Raw genomic sequence first — 21258 nt, 5'->3', positions numbered from 1 at the left:
TAATAATAATAATAATAATGCAATGATAATAATAATAGTAATAGATAGATATAGACAAATAGATGATAAATTACTAAATTATTGTTTTAAATTTAAGTTCTGTAATACATTTATCAAAATGCAATAAATACCATAAATGCAAATAATTGTGTTTATGTTTGATGTGTAAAAAATGTTGGAATAATAGGTATAAAAAGAAGATTAATAAGTATAAAAAGTATTAAAAGAATAACAGGTAACAATCTATATATATATTTGTGTGTGTGTATGTTTTTAATGTACCACGTTTATATAAGTATAAAAGTCTAAATCTTGCATGATTTGTGGTTGTTTGTAAAGGGTAAATAGCAGTTAGATAGATGAAGAAAATGCAGATTAAGGATTATAAATATAATTGTAACTATTGTAAGCAGCAATTCTGTTTTCTATTTGATCAGTGTCATAAACAGGACACAAAGCGTTTAGGTATTTCTTCCTTTTTATTAGGAACAATGAAGGAGATGCCACACTTGTAGCCCCATGTAGGGAGTCTCTCCTCCTCAGCACATCCATGGAGCTACACATAGTAGGTGATGGAGGGAGCTGGAAAAGAACAGACAACATGCAGCTGGGCCAGAACAGAAAATATGGAAGGATCCGGTGATCAGAGATCCTCTCACCCCCATAAAGACATTGAACACATTATTTACTCCAACAATTGTCGACAAATGTGTACTCCTATTAACACCATACAACTGTCACAGAACACTGCTGTAAGAAGACACAGAAATAGAAAGCATACCTCCAACATACAACTAATAGCTAGATTATTTGTGCCATGAAATAATAATAATTAAAAAAACGAAAACCAATTTGTGAAATGGAAAGAAGTAATAAATAGGATATCATTTCACCCAGAAGAGATGTCAGTCCTGTAGAGACATTGCCTGCAACACAGTGCAAATCATTGTGATAAATAAATAGATTACTGGGCAGGGTGGGCAGATAGAAGGGGTGACAGGGCTGTGCCCAGGGCAGGTCTCTGTACACACCATTGGCATGGCTGATGGATGGTTCAGTCTACATTGGATGTGCTGGGTGCTCAGCCCGTTGGCACCATGGCCACACCCGGTGGCTGGTAGCAGTCAGTGGTCCTTGTGTGATGGAGTCTGCACTCATCATGCCCATCCTATATAGGTGCTGAGCTGGCAGTCCTTGTGGTTAGGTGAGTACAGGCAGTAGGACTAATGCCCATGTGGGCCAGTTCAGAACATGCTCTTCACCAGGCTGGCTTTGGTACTATTGGGTCTCTGCAGGGATGATAGGACGCTGGCGAATGGACCTCCTAAGGAGTCAGGGATGGAGGTGATGGTGCCCCCTGGACCGGTGGCCCAGCCTTGTGCCCCTCCAGTGCCACCGACCACTGACGCCGATGCCAGGCCCCCAGCACTTTGCACTCCACCTTTGACTTGTTCCTGGGGCCCCCCAGTGCCTTGAGAGCCTGTCGGGCTGGGGCCCCCTCCGCAGCTGGGGGTGGGGTTGGGGTTGTTACCCGGGCCCCCAGTACTGTCAGGGTCAGTGATCTTGTTGTCTTTGCTGTCATCCTCCCGCGAGGAGTCAGACTTCTTCCCCGAGGAACCATTCTTGGCCGCAGCTGCCGCGGCAGCAGCTGCTCTCTCCTGTTTTCGGAACTTAGCCCTTCGGTTCTGGAACCAGACCTGGGAGATGGGCATATCAGGGTACCATAGGATGGTAATGACAAAATGATGGATCCGGTGGATGGTGATGAGGAGGGAGGAAGCAAAGAAAAAACAAAACAGTCATTAGATAAAGATCTTCCAATATAACCATCAGCTAATAGAAACAATTAATAGACACCCTTTAATTATTAGCAAACTTTGCACAGGGATTGTCAATATCCAATCAGAAATCTGTTTAATCTTACAACACTCTGCAGTTAAATACTGAGTTCTGATTGGCTGCTTCTTTCTATAAGGCTAGAGATCCCAGTATATAGTCACACCTGTTCACATAGGATTATATTATCTTCTCCAGGAGGAGTATTTTATAGACGTATATATAATATATGCATTTATTAGTAGCTGGAGCTTGCATATAGAGGCGAGTGACATTCATTATTATTATTAATAATAATAATAATAATAATAATAATAATAATAATAATAATATCAATGATAATAATAATAATATTAATAAACAGGATTTATATAGCGCCAACATATTACACAGCGCTGTACATTATATAGGGGTTGCAAATGACAGACAGATACAGTGACACAGGAGGAGTAGAGGACCCTGCCCCGAAGAGCTTACACTCTAGGACATCTCCCATTCAGGTGAATGTATCATGGCACAGTACATACCTGCACTCTGGCCTCAGTCAGGTCTATCTTTAGGGCCAGCTCCTCCCGGGTATAGATGTCCGGGTAATGGGTCTCAGCAAACACTCTCTCCAGTTCTTTAAGTTGGGCGCTGGTGAAGGTTGTCCTTATCCTTCTCTGCTTCCTCTTCTCATTCAGACCGCCGTGATCAGTGAACAGCTTGTAAGGAACTGCAAAGACAGCAGGGTTATCCTCCAGGCAATGCATATAACAGGAACACAAAACTCAACAACTCGCCATTCATTTTTACTCTATCAATAATTCATAAAAAGAAAGAAAGAAGGAAAGAAAGAAAGAAAGAAAGAAAGAAAGAAAGAAAGAAAGAAAGAAAGAAAGAAAGAAAGAAAGAAAGAAAAGAAAAGAAGAAAGAAGTCAAACTTCAATAGTTTTAACAGTGTATCAAAATATTTTATATACATTTGATCAAATTAACATTATTAAGAAAGAAAGAAAGAAAGAAAGAAAAGAGAGAGAGAGAGAAAGAGAAGAAAGAATAATATATAAAAGTCAAACTTTAATAGTTTTAACAGTATATCAAAATATTTTATATACATTTGATCAAATTAACATTATTAAGAAAGAAATGAAAGAGAGAAAGAAAGAGAAGAAGAAAGAATAATAAATTAGGAAGTTCAAGAAGTGAAACTCTAATAGTTTGTCAAAATATTTTATATACATATGCTCAGATTATTATTATTAAAGTACTGTAACAATATAGGATGTATTATTAACAATATATTATAACAAGTTATACAAATGACAAACTTTTGATGCAGCTATTTATCATCTATCTACCAGTGTCTATCTCTCTGTATCTGTCTATATATCCTTCTATCTATTTCTTTTTTTTTTTTTTTTTTTGCTGGGCCATATGCTGAGGTTCCTGGCAGGCAGGACCATGGTGGAGCTTGGTGGACCATGGTGGATGGTGGTGGAGACTGGTGAGGAGCTTGGTGGAGCATGGTGGATGATGGTGGAGAATGGTGCCCAGGCTTGGTAGGTGGCAGGAAGGGGCAGCGCTGGCAGTCGGTGGCCATGGAAGTCCTTGTATTTTAGGACAGTGTCTGAGCGATGATGAGTTTTTCTCTGGGGTTATTTAATTATTTGCTAAGCTTTACGTCTCATCCCGCAGTAAATAAATTATGCCTATCATTTTGGCAGCTTAAGATAATTTTGTTGGCGGTTCGGGTGTGACTAGGATAGTGTAACCCTGTAAGTGAATTACGCCTCGCCTGCAATCGCTTCTAACGTGATAAATTCTTTCATTTGTGTAAGCAAATTTGGTTTGGTAAATACTAAACACATTTCCATTTTCAAATGCAATCAAGGATTCCTATATACGAGGGAAGGAGTAAAGGAGCTCTTGCTAGCAGGGAGAATGGTGAGGCTTGCAGTGGGCACTTACCTGCCGCATAGGGGCTGCTCTGGTGGTCCCTGAGAGTGCCAAGGCTGCAGGATCCGGGGGTGAGGGATGGGCAGCCGGAGGTGGCCCCAAAAGTGGTCCTGATGGGGTTGTACTGGAAGCCACTGGCTTGGCTGCACGAGCTGAAGTCTGCATAGGCTGATGCCAGGCTGGAGGTGTCCATGCCAGCCATACAGGACTCGTAGGCAGAGGAATTGAGGTAAGAATATTCCATTTTATACATTGAAAAGGCTCTGGAAGTCTGACCAAAGAGGGGAAGAAATAAGACTGTGTGCAGGAGGTGGCTGCTGATGTGCTCTGCTCCTCTCCTGTTTCAGCACTGGCCTCCTTACTAGCAGCAGAGCCTAGTTTTATCAAAAAGCCTCCTATGAGATGCCTTGCCTGAGGTCTCTAGAGCATATAGAGCTCATAATAAACTTGGCTCTTTCCACTTGGACAATAGCAAAGCGGTTGGTCTTATTGCTGGCGCTTTTTACATGACAATAACTCATCAGTCTATTGGGCTGGCACTGGGGGGACCTAGCTGTCCAACCTCCCTATCATTGATTCCCTGCATCTCTAATTAGAATTTAATAGCACACCATTACGTAGCGAGCCCTCCATCCTCCTTTCTAAGCAGCTCCCTGCCCTTTAATTCAATCACACTCTGTGCAAATAATGAAAGTTGGGTGACGATTCTCCCTGATCCAATTTCCCCCAGCTTTTAAGCCATTTCAACCCATCATATATACCTTTGGCAATAAATTCAGGTGCCGGCTTCTTGTTGTTAACTCTTTTTTCTTGCATCGTGTAATAGGGCAAAAAAAAAATTATGATCAGGGTCACACCGACTTTGGGCAGTGCCTATCCCATCGGTGCAGGTAGTGGTGGAGGTACAACGCCATGGCACGAGGACCGACATCAGTCCCTGGCACCTAGGCTGGCACTAATCAACCAAGGCAAGTCTACACATTGCACTCTGGGCACAGCAAATCCCCTATAACCAGTGCCCGGGAATAGGACTGCTCATGCATGCTCACTCTTTATTTTAGATTACTATTATCACATTTCAATTTTTATTTAGTTATTATATTTTACATTATTATTTATACTGCACCTTTTTACCTCTTGTTTTTTTTCTCTGTAATTACCACCAATTGTTTAGTATGTAATTATTATAATTATATTTATTCTCATTATCACTTTTAATTTTTGTAACTATCAACATGCATATTATTACACCTTAGATTTGCAACCACATAAAAAAAAAGAAAAAAAAGGCACCTCATAATAATTAACTATGTATAACTAATATATGGGTTATTTTTTCATCTTTTGTTTTCTGCTGTTTAGAAAACAATACTTTCTACTATGCTTTTGATAATATTGATTATTTTTGTTTTATATATTTTTTTTAGAAAATGACATTTTTGTTATTATTAATATTAATATTATTATTACACGTGTCACCTATGTGATAAAACCTTAAAAATGTTAATAATCATAATTACATTTGTATTATTATTTTATATTATTACTTTATATTACTTTTTTTTATTTATTATTATTATTGTCAATATTATTCTTTCTTAAAAGGTTGGCAGCTTAATATAAAGATATATTTAAAAAAATTATATATTTTTCATTTTAAAAACATTTCAAAAAGCTTTATATTGCTGAAAATTATTTTTATAATATTATTATTATTATAATAAAATTATATTGTTATTATTATTAATTTTATTAATAATAGCAATAAGGATAAAAACAGAAAATACTAATGTATTATTATTTTATTCTTTTTCATAAATGATACTGCTAAGAATTATTGTTAAATTATGATTTTTGTTATAAAAACTTTGTTCAGCATCGCCCTTACCTATAATTGTATTATTACTAATTTCAGTATAAATATTGATTTACTACTACTACAACCTTCATAATCAGTAAACATGCCAGCGCTCTATTTTGCAGGACTCATATCTGCAGTAATAAGGACATAATTACAGCTGCTCCTATTACCTCCCCAGTTCTCATCCTCATCTTGTTTGGCATTGTTCTCAGCATCACATTTGCTGGATATCACATATAACATGAGTGTGGATGATGCCCACTGAGTAGCCCTGCTCCTAACATTTGCCCCTCTGTGCCCTCTCTGCACCCAGCCCTTCTGTCCTTCCCTAAATTACCCAGCAAGTGACATGATTACACATAGATGATCTTCCCCATCCTGCTGCCTGGGGAGGTTCTTGTAAGGAAGAAAACATTCATTATTCTCTTCATTTCCCCCTACACACAATTTCATTTTGGAGTTATTTGCAGCAGATCAGCCACATGGGCAGAAGAAGCACACAGAAATCCATCTAGATTTGTTTTATTTCAGAGGCCACTGGTGGGAGAGAGGCAGGAAAAAATCATACTACTCCTTGTAAACAAATGCTGGGTATTTTACATGATCCTAACATGTGGATAATTAGTTCAGCAGCATTCATTACCCCCTTTATGTGGTCTGTAACAAGTCCATAATTAAAGTAACAAACTCATAAAGGCTTAATAGGGGTATTTAAGCTTTACAGTGCTTGCCATTCACATTCAATAGACAAAAACAAGCACATTAGGATGGCACTTTTTTTCTGCTGTTTTCTGGTATTTGATAACATCAAGTCACTCACAAGAGTCCTTGTCCTTAACAAAGATGGCACTTTGCAGTCACCATCATTCATAAAGTTTTGTGGCCAGCACTGAGAGTTTTATGACATAGGCTGATTGCTTTATTGCTATGGCCTGATGCACAATGTGGATTTGATAAAGAATAAAAGCTTGCAGGCTGCTGGGGAGTAACGTGGTGGCTGCGATGGGATGAAAATAAATGGGAACACGGTTTTGGTGACAAATTGCAGGATTCTTCATGTCTTTTATTTTTCTTTTCTGGTGGCCAGACAGCAGGGGAGAATAGCAGCAGAGACATCAGTCTTCAATAGTCCCAGTGCAAAGGCCTGCAAAGACGGATGTGAATCCAAATGCACTTACAGCAAGAATTTATCTTTATGTATCCTGCTCCTCATGAATATCAATGCTTATTTTAGTCAGGGGGTCTATTCACCTCTGCAGCAACTAATGGATTCTTCTTTACTGACAAAGAATGTCAAATACTAAGCTTTTCTACTATCCGGGTCTACACATTCTAGGGAAAAAAAACCTCTACCTGTCTGGTGAATGACACCATAATCCATACAGCTTCATTTACATTAAATACATCCAACATTTATATATATATATATATATATATATATATTATTAACATTGATGAAGCTATAGAAAGATAAAATAAAGACTTTTTTCATAAATATCTCTGATTATAATTATTTTCCAAAATCTGTGTGCTACAAAGCATACAAAGTGTCTCCAATGGTTCTATGTAGTTATGTGGGAGAATTATTATTTTTTTAATATTATTAAAATTAATTATAATAATAATTTGTTTAAAATAGATGGCACTGATAAAAAATATTATTCAACATAATTGACAAATATAGATATTGATAGGTAAGTTTATTTACCTATATTATGTGTGCATTCTAAAAATATTGCATTAAAATACACGCACAAATTTATATATACAGTATATATCTATTTATTATTTTTCCAATTTAAATTATATTTTGCATTGCATTTTAATTAATACAAATGCAATTCATTAAAATATATTTATGCATTATCACAAATTATTGATTAAATATTGTAGCAAAATGTATCTTTTACATACATAGTAAAAAAGATCATTAACTTCAACCAATAAATATACTGCAAACCTGAATAAACAGAATCTTATACCCACCGTTGATCTAGAGGAATGCAAAAAACAAAAAAAAAACAAATGAATCTCAGAACTTGCTCCAGCAGGGAATAAAATATAGATCTGCTCTATTGACAAATTTAGGAAAAATGATGTTGTTTTGCAAAATATTTCTCTATTTTTTAAATACAAAAGAAAGTAATCAGCCTTTGATGTTTGTGTTCAGTTGCTTATTGCCTTTTATATTTTGTATTTATTTACAAACTGTTAATTGATTTGGTAAATTGGCAAATGAAAATCCCACCTATGTCTTGAATGAAAATGAAAGCAAACCTATAAAATGTTTCATTTTTATCTGAACATAAAATTTCTAAATGTCCTACTTTTCTGTAAAAATAAAAAAGAGCATTTTCTTTCTACCATCTTTTTCTTTCTATTTGTCTATTTCTGCTGTTTCAGTTGCTTATCCTTTTATTTTCCCATCATGCCCCTCTCTTCTTTGTTCTTGTTTTGTAAAATATCCAGCAGAATACAACATTCAGAATATATGAGTGGTTATCATAGCCAGTCATTGTTCACAAAAGGACATTCTGCCTTTCCTCTCCAGCAATGTCCATATTCTACCACCATCCCTTGATCTCCTAATGTTTGAATGAAGCCAAGGAGACCTATTATATTATATGTATATATACATGCCTTTCTATTTTATCATTAAATGTAAGCTAAGAGCTAAGAGGAAAGTATCTGTGCTTATTTGTGTTTTCCTGTAGGTAAATACAGGTGCAAACACATAGAAGACTGGTGAGTGGGTAGGGATGAATATGCTAATCCAGTTTATTAGGGGAAAGAGGAAATTTCATATTTTTTCAGTTGATTTTTAATAGAGTATCTATAAATCTATTCTGGACAATCCCACCATCCATTTCATCCTATAGCAGTGATGCCATTTAAATGTATTTCCAAAACCCTTCATTACCCAGTTTCAATTCACTAAGTTTTACACAAATCTAGGCACTCATTTCAGCCATGTGAATGGAAATTCCAAATCTTATTGGACTCAATTTCTGACTCTTTTTTTTTAATTATACATTTTTTCTGGTCTGTTAGTGAATTAAGCCCATAATCCATTATTTCAAAAATCCACAATGTATTCAGAAAAAGAAAAGGACAATGGTGGGCGATTCTCCCATATTTATGTTTTATTATATTTGGTCACTGACAGGGCTAACAACTGACTGAGGCGACAAGCCAACAAGGATTTCTAGTACTAATGATTCACATGAAATTAAATATACAGTATGTTCAGGGTGCCAAATGAACTTGTTACATTTGCATATTGTTTCATTCTAAACAATGAGCATATACAATTTTATTTGGCAAGGAGACACTAAGATCAGTGATGTGTACAGCACACTTACCTATGGACAATTAAAATTCATCTGTCAGTGATTTCTCTCCTGGTAAATCTGTTGGTAAAATAGAGTCTGGGTATAAATTGGGTTCATTTGGAACCACTAAACTCTAGACACTAAACTAGACTATTTCACTGGTGGAGTATCACCAAGGTCTTTGCTGGGTTCAGCACCAGGTTCTGTCCTATTTGATCCATTTGTAAGATGGTAACCATTTGTCGATGGACCACTAGTCTTTTTCCATCAATCGTTGAATGCACCAAGATTGTTGGAAACATGCAAATCTGTAATGGAATTTTAAGGTCTCCAAGAAATAATCGAAGCCTGAAGATAACACAGCTCATCAGCCTCTATGTGTTTTTGAGTGGGTAATATTAAATATTGGGTGAATAATCTTTTAGGATTCCCAACATAAAACAATTTTTAGCAGCTTTCTTAACATATTATTATTATACAGGGATATTATTACACTTATTTTACTGTTAATCTCTATTCTGTCAACTTGACTGCAGTCATTCAGTTTTGTTGGACAATGACAATTGGCTAATCAGCTAGAACTTAGTTGAAGGTCTTTATAAACTACATAGATTGTGTTGTTTCTACAGACATACAGTACATATTTTTATACAGTTAATAGTTCTCTTATGTTATTTGACATCTATTAGTTCAGAATGAAAAATGGTTTAAAGGCATTTAGTCTCTAAAAGCTAAATGCAAAATTCAAAGTGATAGAGGCTGCAGAACATCAGGAACCTCAAAACCAAGGGAGACCTATTGTGCAGAAATGAATTCATCTGGGAATTTGGAGCTTGGTCTCATCTTGAGAGCTTCTTTCCTGGTCACTGAGGCCACCACACCATAACAGTAAGCAATGGAAAGCAGAGAGCTGGGGGGGGGAAATTCCTAGCAAAGGTCAGTATTTTCCTATTAGATGGCACCTATCCATTGCTGGGGGCAGATCAATAGATCTGAGGTGGATTTTTTTTCAAATCTCTGTTCACTGAATTAGTATGAATCAGTGTGTCAATAGTATTATTTTCAAATCATAATATCTCTTTCTTTCCATGAATGCAAAACTGCTGTTCCTGAAGGCCGTCACACAGGGTAGGGTAAATTAAAATGTATCTCAAGGTACTTTTTTCTAGTTTGCATAGAGCATGGGTTATTTTAATCCTCTGATATCTGTGATTGACTGTTTGTTAGCCCTGGTGATCAATGTCACTGGCATTGAAAGTAATGAAAAATCTGAATTTGAAAATTGAAATTTGAGCTGTGATTGGAAAAGGAAGGAGATTGAGGACCTTGTCTTTCCAATGAGGACACTGTTGTGGTGTCAACTGTTCATCCCCAATTAATGGTCGGTTACAGGTCATTCTTAAAGCAGTAGATGGGCAGTAAATGGTTGGTTAAAATATGACCGATAGACATTTAGCTGCCTGCGACCATTGATGGACCACCCATCTAATTCAGTCCTTATATTAGCCAAATTTCCTCTTACTTTTCATTGTGTCCCTGAAACAATAATCAAAGGGAAATCTCCCTTATTGTAAACAAAAAAACTTGGTGGGGTTTTATTCACATACCGTAGGTCAAACTGAATAATTCACCTACATTCTGGCTTAGATTAATTTGTAAATATGATCTGACTCTCTAGTGCTCTTTAGTCCCAGTCTCCTTTTACAGCAAACACTAAATTCAATTACAAACAGTACTACATTGTAGCTTAACATAGGAAAAGTTCCTTGTTAAGGTTGCATATTTATAATGCAGTCCATTGGAACTAACACCAAACATTCACTTGTAGTAAATAATAACCTTTCACTTAAAATACATTTACGCAGAAGATTCATATTAGGTGGATGTTGGGGGGATTATCATAATCACTACTTTATTAATCTCTTATTATTGTCCATAAGTGTTAGTTATTATTATTATTACACAGCATTTATATAGCGCCAATATATTACGCAGCTCTTTACAAAGTCCATAGTCACTGTCCCACAAAGGGACTCACAATCTAATGTCCCTACCGTAGTCATATGTCATTAATACAGTCTAAGGTCATTTTTTTGGGGAAGTCAGTTAACCTAACTGCATGATTATGGAATGTGGGAGGAAACCGAAGTACCGGGAGGTATTTACCTGATCCTGTACTGCAAGACCAAAGTTGACATCTCCAAGTGTCCTTCCTTAGTGAACACACCCCAGGTCTCCAGATTTCCAGCAGGCTTTTAGCTATTCACCTTGACCTGTTCCTTTTCCCTTTTCAGGACTCACAATTAAATTCTTTACAGTGATAAGGAACTTTGACTTGATTTTGATGGGGCATTGCTATAATAAGTTAAAAGTGAGGCTTTAACAAGGGGCAAAGCCAGGTCTCAGTCAGATTCAACCAAGTAATACGTGTAATGTGGAGCACATAGATGTTTTGAGCACCAGAGGTACATATGGTGGGACAACAGAAACACCTAGAGGCACCATTCTGTGTTGAATAAAGCCACTTAAAGGGCACCATTCAGGGTAAAGTGATGAGTATACCAATGGTGTCAGTATCAAGCCAAAATTCCTTATCACTACACAGAAACCATTAAAGTCAAACCCTCAGCATGACAACCAGGAAACTTTTTTTTTTTTAAAGTGGGAATGGCAGTAAGACTTGAATGAGTCAAAAGTTTTAAACTAGCCATAGGCACTAGAGGGCAGTCTGACCATATTTTCATGCTTGATTACCCTTGGGCACCTTTCTTGGCCGAAATTCAGCTGATTTTCCACTGCTAAGTACTTAGCAATTGTAATATAACAAAACGTGGTTTATAGATTGTCTTTTTTGGTGCTACAACTGTGTTCTCATGCTTTGCAGAGTGAGAGTCTAAGTTGAAGCTAAATTGTAATAAATTTGTGTAACCTAGCACAGGTTTACGGCTTATTTGTAATAAATGTATAGAAATCAATGTTCATTGGCAAGCAAACTTCTTTGTATTGACAATGATATATATTTATTTATCTGATATATAATTATATAAACACACACACACATATACTCAAACATACACACACACACACACAGAGCTTTCTTAATTTCTTTTCTGAGACCTCGCTCTATTCCTTTCCAATGAATTATTTCTGGTCCTCCCTCTATCAGCCTATTTAATATGGTTCGGTGAGCAAATGTGCTGTGGACTTCATTCCTCCCTTTGTAGTATCTGTAGGTTTGTTTTTCAGTATAAGATGCATTGTTGCCATGTGAAATCTCCTCTAAGGATGAAAGTAGAGGAGGGCTTATTGCTGCCTGACAGGTCCCAGCCCACTGTTTTGTTCGAGCTGTGCTTTCTACATGTGAGCCCTCGCTAAAACTTGTACCAAATGGTTAATTTGATTATTCAAACTATAGGCCAACTGCTACACCAGCCTTCCACCACGCGTCTGGGAGGAAACAGAAGCCATCTCGAAGGAATAATCTAATAAAACTCAAGTGTGGAAAAAAAAGGCCTGTGATATCCAAGCGGCACAAATGGAATTAGAGCCTTAGTATTCTTTATCCAAAATAGGTCCTTTGTGTGCAATGCCGAACCACATCCATCCAGCAAGAGTCCGTGGACAGGTCCTCAGTTTGTTCATGGCGTTCATACATGTGAACACAGACAAAAATAAAATTATGTGGGGAATCCATCTATCAAGGGAGTGTATGGAATGGCGCCTTGCCACCACCAGTAACCCCACAACAAAGGACCTCGATTGTGATCCAACCATCCTATAAGATGCCAATCTCCATAATGCCTCAATAAATGAATTTCTATTGAGTATTTCAGGCACTTATGTATACATTGATTGAACTGTGGATTCCGACCAGCAGATATGTTCTGTGAAACTCAATAATATAGATTTTCTTCTCTTAAATGTTACAAGAATTCCACAGATAATGCAAACAAAAGCTACTATACATTATTTCTTTATACACTGGGGAGCATAAAAAAATAGATTCTGTACTTTTATATATGGATAAATAAAAACGAGAGGGTGGTACATTTCTGTCTGTTTTCTAATGATGGTCATGTACCTTGTTATATACACATTATGATTCAGGGATCATTGTGATGATAGGTTAGTGTACAAATTAAAAGTAAATTGATAGCATTTGTCAGAAAAGCTTCCTGCAAACTTATAATTGTGTATCTCTGCTCAGGACATAGATAACAGTTTGCATTTGCCCATGAAATTCTGCACTTGGAGGTCAATGTGGAAATTATTTGAATTTATTTGCTAAAAGATAAAACCAGTATTGTCTTTTTGGCCTCATTCACAACATTTAGACCAGGATAGCTTCATTGCAACATTCATGAATTTGTTTGCTGCTGTCCAATTCATTTTAAATGGTGGTACCCCAACCCAACTTGCCAATATACAACATCAATGCATGGTATTGTATGTACTGAAATGTACTGAAAGTCTTCTCTCTGCAATGCAGAGGATTACAGGAATTTAAATTATGGTGTGTTCACAGTGGTTCCAAATGCAAACCCAATATTTATATTATATTTAACAAATAAAATATTAATAAATGTAGCAAATTACTGCAATGTTGGTCTTTGTTGCTGGTTCAGGCCATAACAGTTTACAGTCAGGAAAAATGTTAGAGAATATATCAGAATAATTGATGATCTCAGGGTCCCTGGTTTGGTAACTATGTTTTTCTGTATTTTTATGTGTGTGTGTGTGTTTTTTTTATTTGATTGTCTTTTGTACAACCCTTATGCCACATAATATAAATAAAGAATGCTATAAAAAAGAATATATCAGAATAAAATTTATAGTACAAAGCTGGATAGGTGAAGTTTACAATACTGTATAAATTAATAGCCCTCTGTAATGTTGATCATCTTATTATTGTGTGCAGTCCGGTGAAGGTTGGTCCACAGCCTGCTCTTCTCCCGTTTGCAGATATCACATGCCAGGTTTAATAGCTGTATGGTTTCTATTGTGTATTCCTTGTATATCACATTATTTTAAATACTGTACTTAAAATACTATCCTAAATGTATTTTTTAGTCGTTGTGTCATGGACATAGTGGAGGATGATTGTGTCACTAGTAACATCAACAATATGAAGCATTTTGTGCTTCATTGGCACTACATAGTAAAGTAGTAAAAAGAGCTATGGTTATGTGCAGTGTAAACCATAACAATCAGCCAAAAAACATTTCTCAACTTGGCTTTCATACCCTTCTCTCTATATATATGATTCTCTTTTTGTATCATTTAACTGCTTTATTAAATAAATTCAACTAGTGCAGATTCCTTCTGACTTGACAGGCTTCATTTCTCTGATGTTAGTATGTTATTGAAGAGTACACTATAGACTATGCACATGCCTGTTTTGTAAGGGGAGCAGTTCGGTCCCCCATTGTTCCATCCCTGCATTCTAGCTCCATAAATGTCCCTGTGCAAGAAACATACTACACAGCAATACATTAGATTACACCACTGCATGCAGTCTATAGTGTGGATTTCATGGCACAGAGAGTGATGATTTATATTAAAACCCCCTTTCAGTAACCTCTTTTTGTAACCTTAACACCAACCCTCCCAATAACCCCATACCTAACACTAACCTTTCCATCAACAGTATCTGTAACCACATTACTAATGCATGCCCCAATCTAACCCTCTCTATAATTTATAAGCCTATTGCTTACAATAAGCCTGTTTATTACCTCTCTTTGACCCTTATTCTAACCTTCCTTATATCCCCAAACCCTAATTTTGTGGGATTAAGTGCCCCTACAGGGCAGCATGGTGGCTAAGTGGTTAGCACTCTGGCCTTTGCACCACTAGGTCCCAGGTTGGAATCTCAGCCAGGACACTATCTGCATGGAGTTTGCAGGTTCTCCCCGTGTTTGCGTAGGTTTCCTCCCTCTGGGTACTCCAGTTTCCTCCCACATTCCCCAAAAACATGGAGTTAGGTTATTGGCTTACCCCCAAAAGGTGAACTTAGACTGTGATAATGACATTATAGGTAGGGACATTAGATTGTGAACCCCTTTAAGGAACAGCTAGTGACATGACTATGGAGCTTGTACAGCACTCTGTAATATGTTGGTGATATATAAATATTGTTTAATAACATATAACCTCATACTAACCCTCTCTTTAAAAATCTTTCAAGGGTAACCCCTAACACTAACTCTCCCTTTAATCTTCCTCATCACCCAAACCCTAACACTAATCCTGCCCTTATATCAGTAACACTAACCCATGGACTGACCTTTATTATAACCATATCCCTAACTTTAACCCTTAGACTAATCTTCCCTATAACCCTATACCTACCCTAACCCTTACATGAATACTTTCTATAGCAATAACACATTACCTTTAACCTTTACATTACCACCAACACCTATGTAAACGTAATCCTTTGTTTGCATATTCACCTTTCCAGAGCTGGGATCCTCTGAGCCGAAGACCACCTCCTCCAGTGGCACAATACCAAGTTCTTGCTGCAACCTACTGATTTGTTGTAGAAGCCAAATATATATTTTAGATAAGCAAATAATATTTTCAGTTTGATGGCACTATGGTTGTTTTGATGCAGAAAACCTCTTTAATGTAAAGAAAATAAATCCTAGTTGTTGTCCATATCTATGATCCATTCATTGCATTGTAATTGGGCATTCTGGTGCATGTTTGAAAGTCTATATGGACACAGATGTATGTGTACATTGTTTATACAACAGAATCAGCAGTAATGACTTTCTAAAGTCAATGAATAATACTGAATCAGATTTGTTTTGAAGTAGACCATCAAGCGGAATAACTACATGTAGGAATCTAGGGCAAATACTGCTTTCCATGATAAAGAAATATTTACAGGCTGTGTGGAACTAACACCAAGAAAGGTTGAAAGTTTAAAAGACACTTTTCTCCCCATTCTTTACCATTCAGGACTTTTCTATCTCCCTTGAAAGTGCAAAAAGAATGTTGGGGAACAATGAGACAAAACAGGAGACAAAATGCTATTGTGGCGGGGCAGCAATTCATGAGAAAATGCTTGTCAAAGAGCACATAATGTCTCACTTCCACCAGCCTCGTTTCACCGCAGGCAAAACACAATGACATGGAGATGAATACTATGTTAACCCCTTTTACCCAGCAGAGCAGCAATTTGTGGTTAGCGGTGCTCATGACCTGTCATTCCTGTCAGGGGGGTTTATTAGAGGTCCCTGGTGACCCTGGAGGTAATAGGGGCTTGAAGGAACGAGCCATGGTTTGGCTAATTCAAGATTATGAAACATGTAGAGCTGAGATATTTGAGATGGGTGTTTGTGGCACTGTAACAATATACCAAATTAGAAACCCCAACCTGGGGGTATATTCATCTATCTGATAACAAGAAAAGCAATAAATGGTGCCTGGGCTGAAAAAGTATATATGTTATAATATATTATAAATTATTATGCAAACAAATATCTAAACATTTACATGTTTTATGGAAACAATGGAAGCAACTCATTCTGGTGTAAATTTAGGTTTATTCATGACTTCAAAAAATTATTTCTTCCAGCGCAATGCATTTCTTATTGTGGCAAATGTATATTTCAAAAGCCACTAAAGACTTTCTTTTTCTACTCAAACCATGTTGTGTTGTTTGGGTTTTGGGGTATATTAGAGGATAAGTCAAGCTTTGTCTTCAGTATTGATAAACCTGAATTTTATTGAACATCCATGAGGACGTGTATTTGTTTCTTTTTGTTTTGAGGTTGGCACCCTAGAGTCTATTAGTCTAAAGGTTTAGCAGAAACCCAGTGGATACTGCTGCTGCTATTTTATATTTTCTGCTGAAAAATAATTTGGGTAGCCATGAAGAATCCACAGACCTTCATGTGATGTTTGTTGGCTGACAGTTCTTGATTTACCCTGAACATCACAATGTTTAGAAGAGAATAATAAATCACTGTTTTTTGTTGCGTTGGAACTTGATCTCCACTTTTAGCTATTTGAAACTCATATTCTCATTTAGCTGATTGAAATTTAGACTGGTTGTGCACATGCACCCATGAAACATATTATATTTAATATCAAACTAGACACAATTATACAACTATAACTATGCTAAAAATTTACCTAGAGAATGTTGGTTTTAGGGTTCCGGTTTCATAGAATGTCCCCAACCTTTTGCAGCTCGCGGACCACTAAATGTACAGACAGCACATGCATGCATCCAGAGACACAACCCTCTGACAGCCGTGAGCCTGCAATCTGTATGGGGGACATGGTCCGCGGCTCTGGCGGGTGTGCTCCCCCGGCGGGGTCCTTCCCCTGACCCTTACGGGGGAAGTTCCGGCGCTAGCGTCAATAATTTTGAGCGACGGCGAACCAGATAATTAAAATTCCTTAATCGATATTTAATTAACATTTATGTATATATTATTAAATTAAGTTCAACGGAAATAACTACGATTATGCGAATGTAGCAAAGGTAATAGGTAAGTAGCCCCAATGCAGCATTGACATGCAGAAATAATAAAACTGCGCATGCAGAATATGGCTAGAATTATGGCTGTTAATTTTTATACCCTACCAGATATATATTCTTCTTCTATCCTGATAGCTGTACCCACCCAACCATATTATCCCTATAACATTAACGGTACCTAATAGCAAGTGAACAACATTAGGCTCATTGGCCCAGCAGCAGTATCCATTGGCTTTATTGATAAACCTTTAGACAAATGGACTCCAGTTAAGGAACTACATCAGGGTTTAGGTCCATCTGTTTACTTTACATAGTGGTATGAAGGTCTGTTCCTTTATAAGATATTTTATGGCTTTATCACATTTCTGAAACTAAGGGCTGACAAACACACAAGTAGACAGGGCAACAGAATATGGATTTAATCCAAAAAATATAATCATCAGAGCACCAGCACTAAACAATTTCAATAAATATAATGATAAAATGTTTTGGGCCACAATAAACAAAATTTTAGAACTGACGCTATCTGTATTTTGAATGATCATGCCTTTATGAATATTGACAAACTTCAAATATCAAAATGTTTCCATTAACCTCACCTTATATACATTCTATGCATTGAATGCTTCTATTCCACCTTTGCATCGATGCTCCATACTAGCAAATCCTTATCAGTATTTTTGTTGCTGCTCTTTAAAGAATTCTGAAAGGCAGCACATCACGCAACAAAAGGCTACAGGTAAAATGAATTGGCGTTCTGAGTGTGGCAGTTTCCGTCTTTCTTGGAAAGATTTAGCAGTTCATGTTTTGGGTTAACCCTAAGCAGTTACGAAAGCCCCATACAAAAAATAGGTAGTTTTGGGGGATAGACAATAGAAATTTACATATAATATAAAAAAATTACCTATTTTTGGGTTAACCTGTTGCTATTAAGTACATACTGAACACTTTTCTTATTTTTCTTTGAGTTTTCCCAGATATTGGTGTACATAATGCTCTGATTCTTTCTCTTACATAGTGCTAGAGTGTTACTGATATGACTGTACTGTACATTAACCTATGACACATAATGCAGTATGTATAAAACATGCCCTTGGTGTGTAACAAGCCAGTGTACCTTCAGCTGTATTTTAAAGTCATTGATTTTTTTATGTGCTGTTGTTAAGTGTACTGGTAGACTAAACTAGGTGCTATTGATTTCTGAGACACATTACAGGGACAGAATGGCAGGACAGCACTAGAATGAATAATTCTTGCTTTTACATTTTTTCTTCCATACATTAGGTTCCACATCCTGGAAATGATCCAGTCACATGCAATTCAATGCAGCTTGTTTATTCACCAGAGTTAGCTTTAAGTTTCAGCCACTTTAAAGTTTTCTTGTTGTAGCTTTGTGATAATATGCAGATTATATATAAAGAATGGGTATAATTAAATTGAGATGATAATTTAAATGTTTTTGGCTAACTTGGTTGACTGTCCTATTCACGTACTACACCAAGAAGAGTGCTATTAATTCTTTCAATGTGCTAAGTGCTTCCCCTAAACGGGGACTGTTGTTACTTTGCTATTGCAGAATATCTCATCAGAGGAATCCCGGTGATGGGGGAACCCATACATTACATATAAGCGGGTCATTTTTCAAGTGCAGTTTCCAGGACTTTCATTTGCTATATATCCATGCCCTACAGTTTTAAAGTTGTCCTTGGAGCACTGGAAATAATTCATATTGCTTGATAGCTGTGTGTGTTGTTTTACACAAACAATGTTGGGCCCTATGTACCAGTAAAGATCCTCACTAATACAATTGTCTTGGGTCATTATTTTAAACCAATTAGAGTTGTTATAGTTGGTGGTGGTCAAGTGCCAAGATTTCTTGGCTTTTTGGGAACCTGGAGGTTCATGCATTTCCATTGAAAAGTTATTGAACAGCACATCAACATAATTGTCATTCCAGATTATCAAATGTATAGCATAATTAGAAGATAATCAATGTGCAGCAGGAGGATTGAACATTAACAGATGACATTTCAATTGCACAAAAAAAAACATCAGATGATGTTTTAAATAAAGAATAGATAACAAGTTCAAAAATGTATCTAAATAAAATCCCAACATACAAAGTAAGAACCTTTTAAATATCTGGGGTACAAAGGAATATCATTTTAAGATTATTAGGATTCTTATTTAATTACAGCTTCTTAAGTTTAATTGTATGGCTGTAGGATAGTAATAGGAAAAGGATAAAAAAGATATATGTCCATATATGTTGTGTTGAAAAATCCAGAGAAAGTTAATCATATAAACAACAGTCCAATTTTCTTTACAGTGAAAAAAAAGTCCTTCCTGATCCACCAAATATTCACATAAATACCAGAAATGCAATCTTAAAATTCTTACAATCTACAGTCTTATTTTTCATATAAATAAATATAAACCCTTTCATAATAAAATATGTCCTTGTGTCTTTTGCTGTGATCATAAAATAAACATTTTTTGCTGGGTTTTCTATCTGGACCATTATTGCATTGTCGTCCCATACCCCTTTAATTGTTTCTTCTCACGTACAAATACATTCGTTTGAATTCATCTTTCCCATATTGACTAGTGGCTTCAGTGTTTATATGGACTGGTGGTATTCAATGAACAGTGACACTAATGCAGGGCAGGGTTTACCACTACACTCTTCTATGGGCTGGACAATATAACAAAACCATTTTCCCTGCACAGATGATGTGATAAGGTTTTTCCTGCCATCACCACTGTTGACAACTATCATTTATTGAAGTGAAGATTTTCCTTGCAAGTTTCTGACCTTGGGAGTGTAAATTTGATCAACCATACCCCAATAGTTTATTTTATTTTAAAGGTTCTAATTAAATTATCACATGTTAGAGAAAAACAGATTATAAAATGTAAATAGAGTTTGTATTTAAGATTAATACACAATGACATGACTAGCATAAGGAAGAAGTTGTTCTTGGTACTTGACACAATAGGCCTAGCCAGGGCTAGCCCCATACACTAAACAATAATTATACCATAAGGAAGTGGGCAACCTTATCTTGCATTATATAACTGTAAATGTTATAAGAATAAAATGTAGTTGGACACATTATTTTCAGACCAATATCTTAGTTTAAATTCACCGACAGTATTGACTGTAATATTCTGCACAGGATCCGCAAATTTATATGAATGTGCCTGAATTATTATATTGTAGAATATTAATATTTTAATATCCTTTGTTCTTTCCAGTCTTTGTAATGATATACAGTATAGATGATTTACTCTTGGTATTCAATCTATGAATGTTTTTACCCAACATTCACACATATGTTACCCAGTATTTATACCCTTTTCAGTTGAACACAGTTATAAATGTATGAAGTTTGGGTGAAAGCTTATCAATAGACAACTTAGTGTTCACTAATCTTCATAGCTGTGTTTACTTCAGTCATCAAATTTCTTTTGCACATGACTAGAAAATCAACATCCTTTTTCAGTGAACATTTATTTTTCCAAGTGCAGATTTACTTTGAATTTCACAATTAAACAATATTCATGGGGGTTGTTATGTTGGTTTTAACATGTACATAGCACAATGTCTGCTTATATTTGAATATAGTAAATTTTTATTGAAGATTTTTCAATTATTTTACCAAATACAAACATAAAAACATAGAAGACAGTAACAAAAAATGAAATGAAATGAGAAACATAAAAACCAATAGACATCCACCACTCATTATGTAAACCAATTAGGAGCATTGCTGGAAACATTCACCAACTAT

The 21258-nt window shown here is 36.2% G+C and overlaps 1 protein-coding gene across 1 annotated transcript; it reads right to left on the bottom strand.

Moving 5' to 3' along the window:
• Window positions 1-568: 568 nt before the first annotated feature.
• On the bottom strand, window positions 569-4078 carry PHOX2B (paired like homeobox 2B). The gene is made up of 3 exons (XM_072406276.1): window positions 3787-4078; window positions 2364-2551; window positions 569-1697 (listed from the first exon to the last, which is right to left on the bottom strand). The coding sequence occupies exons 1-3, from the start codon at window positions 4025-4027 to the stop codon at window positions 1245-1247; spliced, it is 882 nt and encodes a 293-aa protein (XP_072262377.1). The 5' UTR covers window positions 4028-4078; the 3' UTR covers window positions 569-1244.
• Window positions 4079-21258: the final 17180 nt, after the last annotated feature.

The sequence above is a fragment of the Pyxicephalus adspersus genome, chromosome 3, assembly GCF_032062135.1.
Source record: "Pyxicephalus adspersus chromosome 3, UCB_Pads_2.0, whole genome shotgun sequence".
In the NCBI taxonomy this organism is placed as follows: domain Eukaryota; kingdom Metazoa; phylum Chordata; class Amphibia; order Anura; family Pyxicephalidae; genus Pyxicephalus; species Pyxicephalus adspersus.
This window is presented reverse-complemented; position numbering and strand designations above follow the sequence as displayed.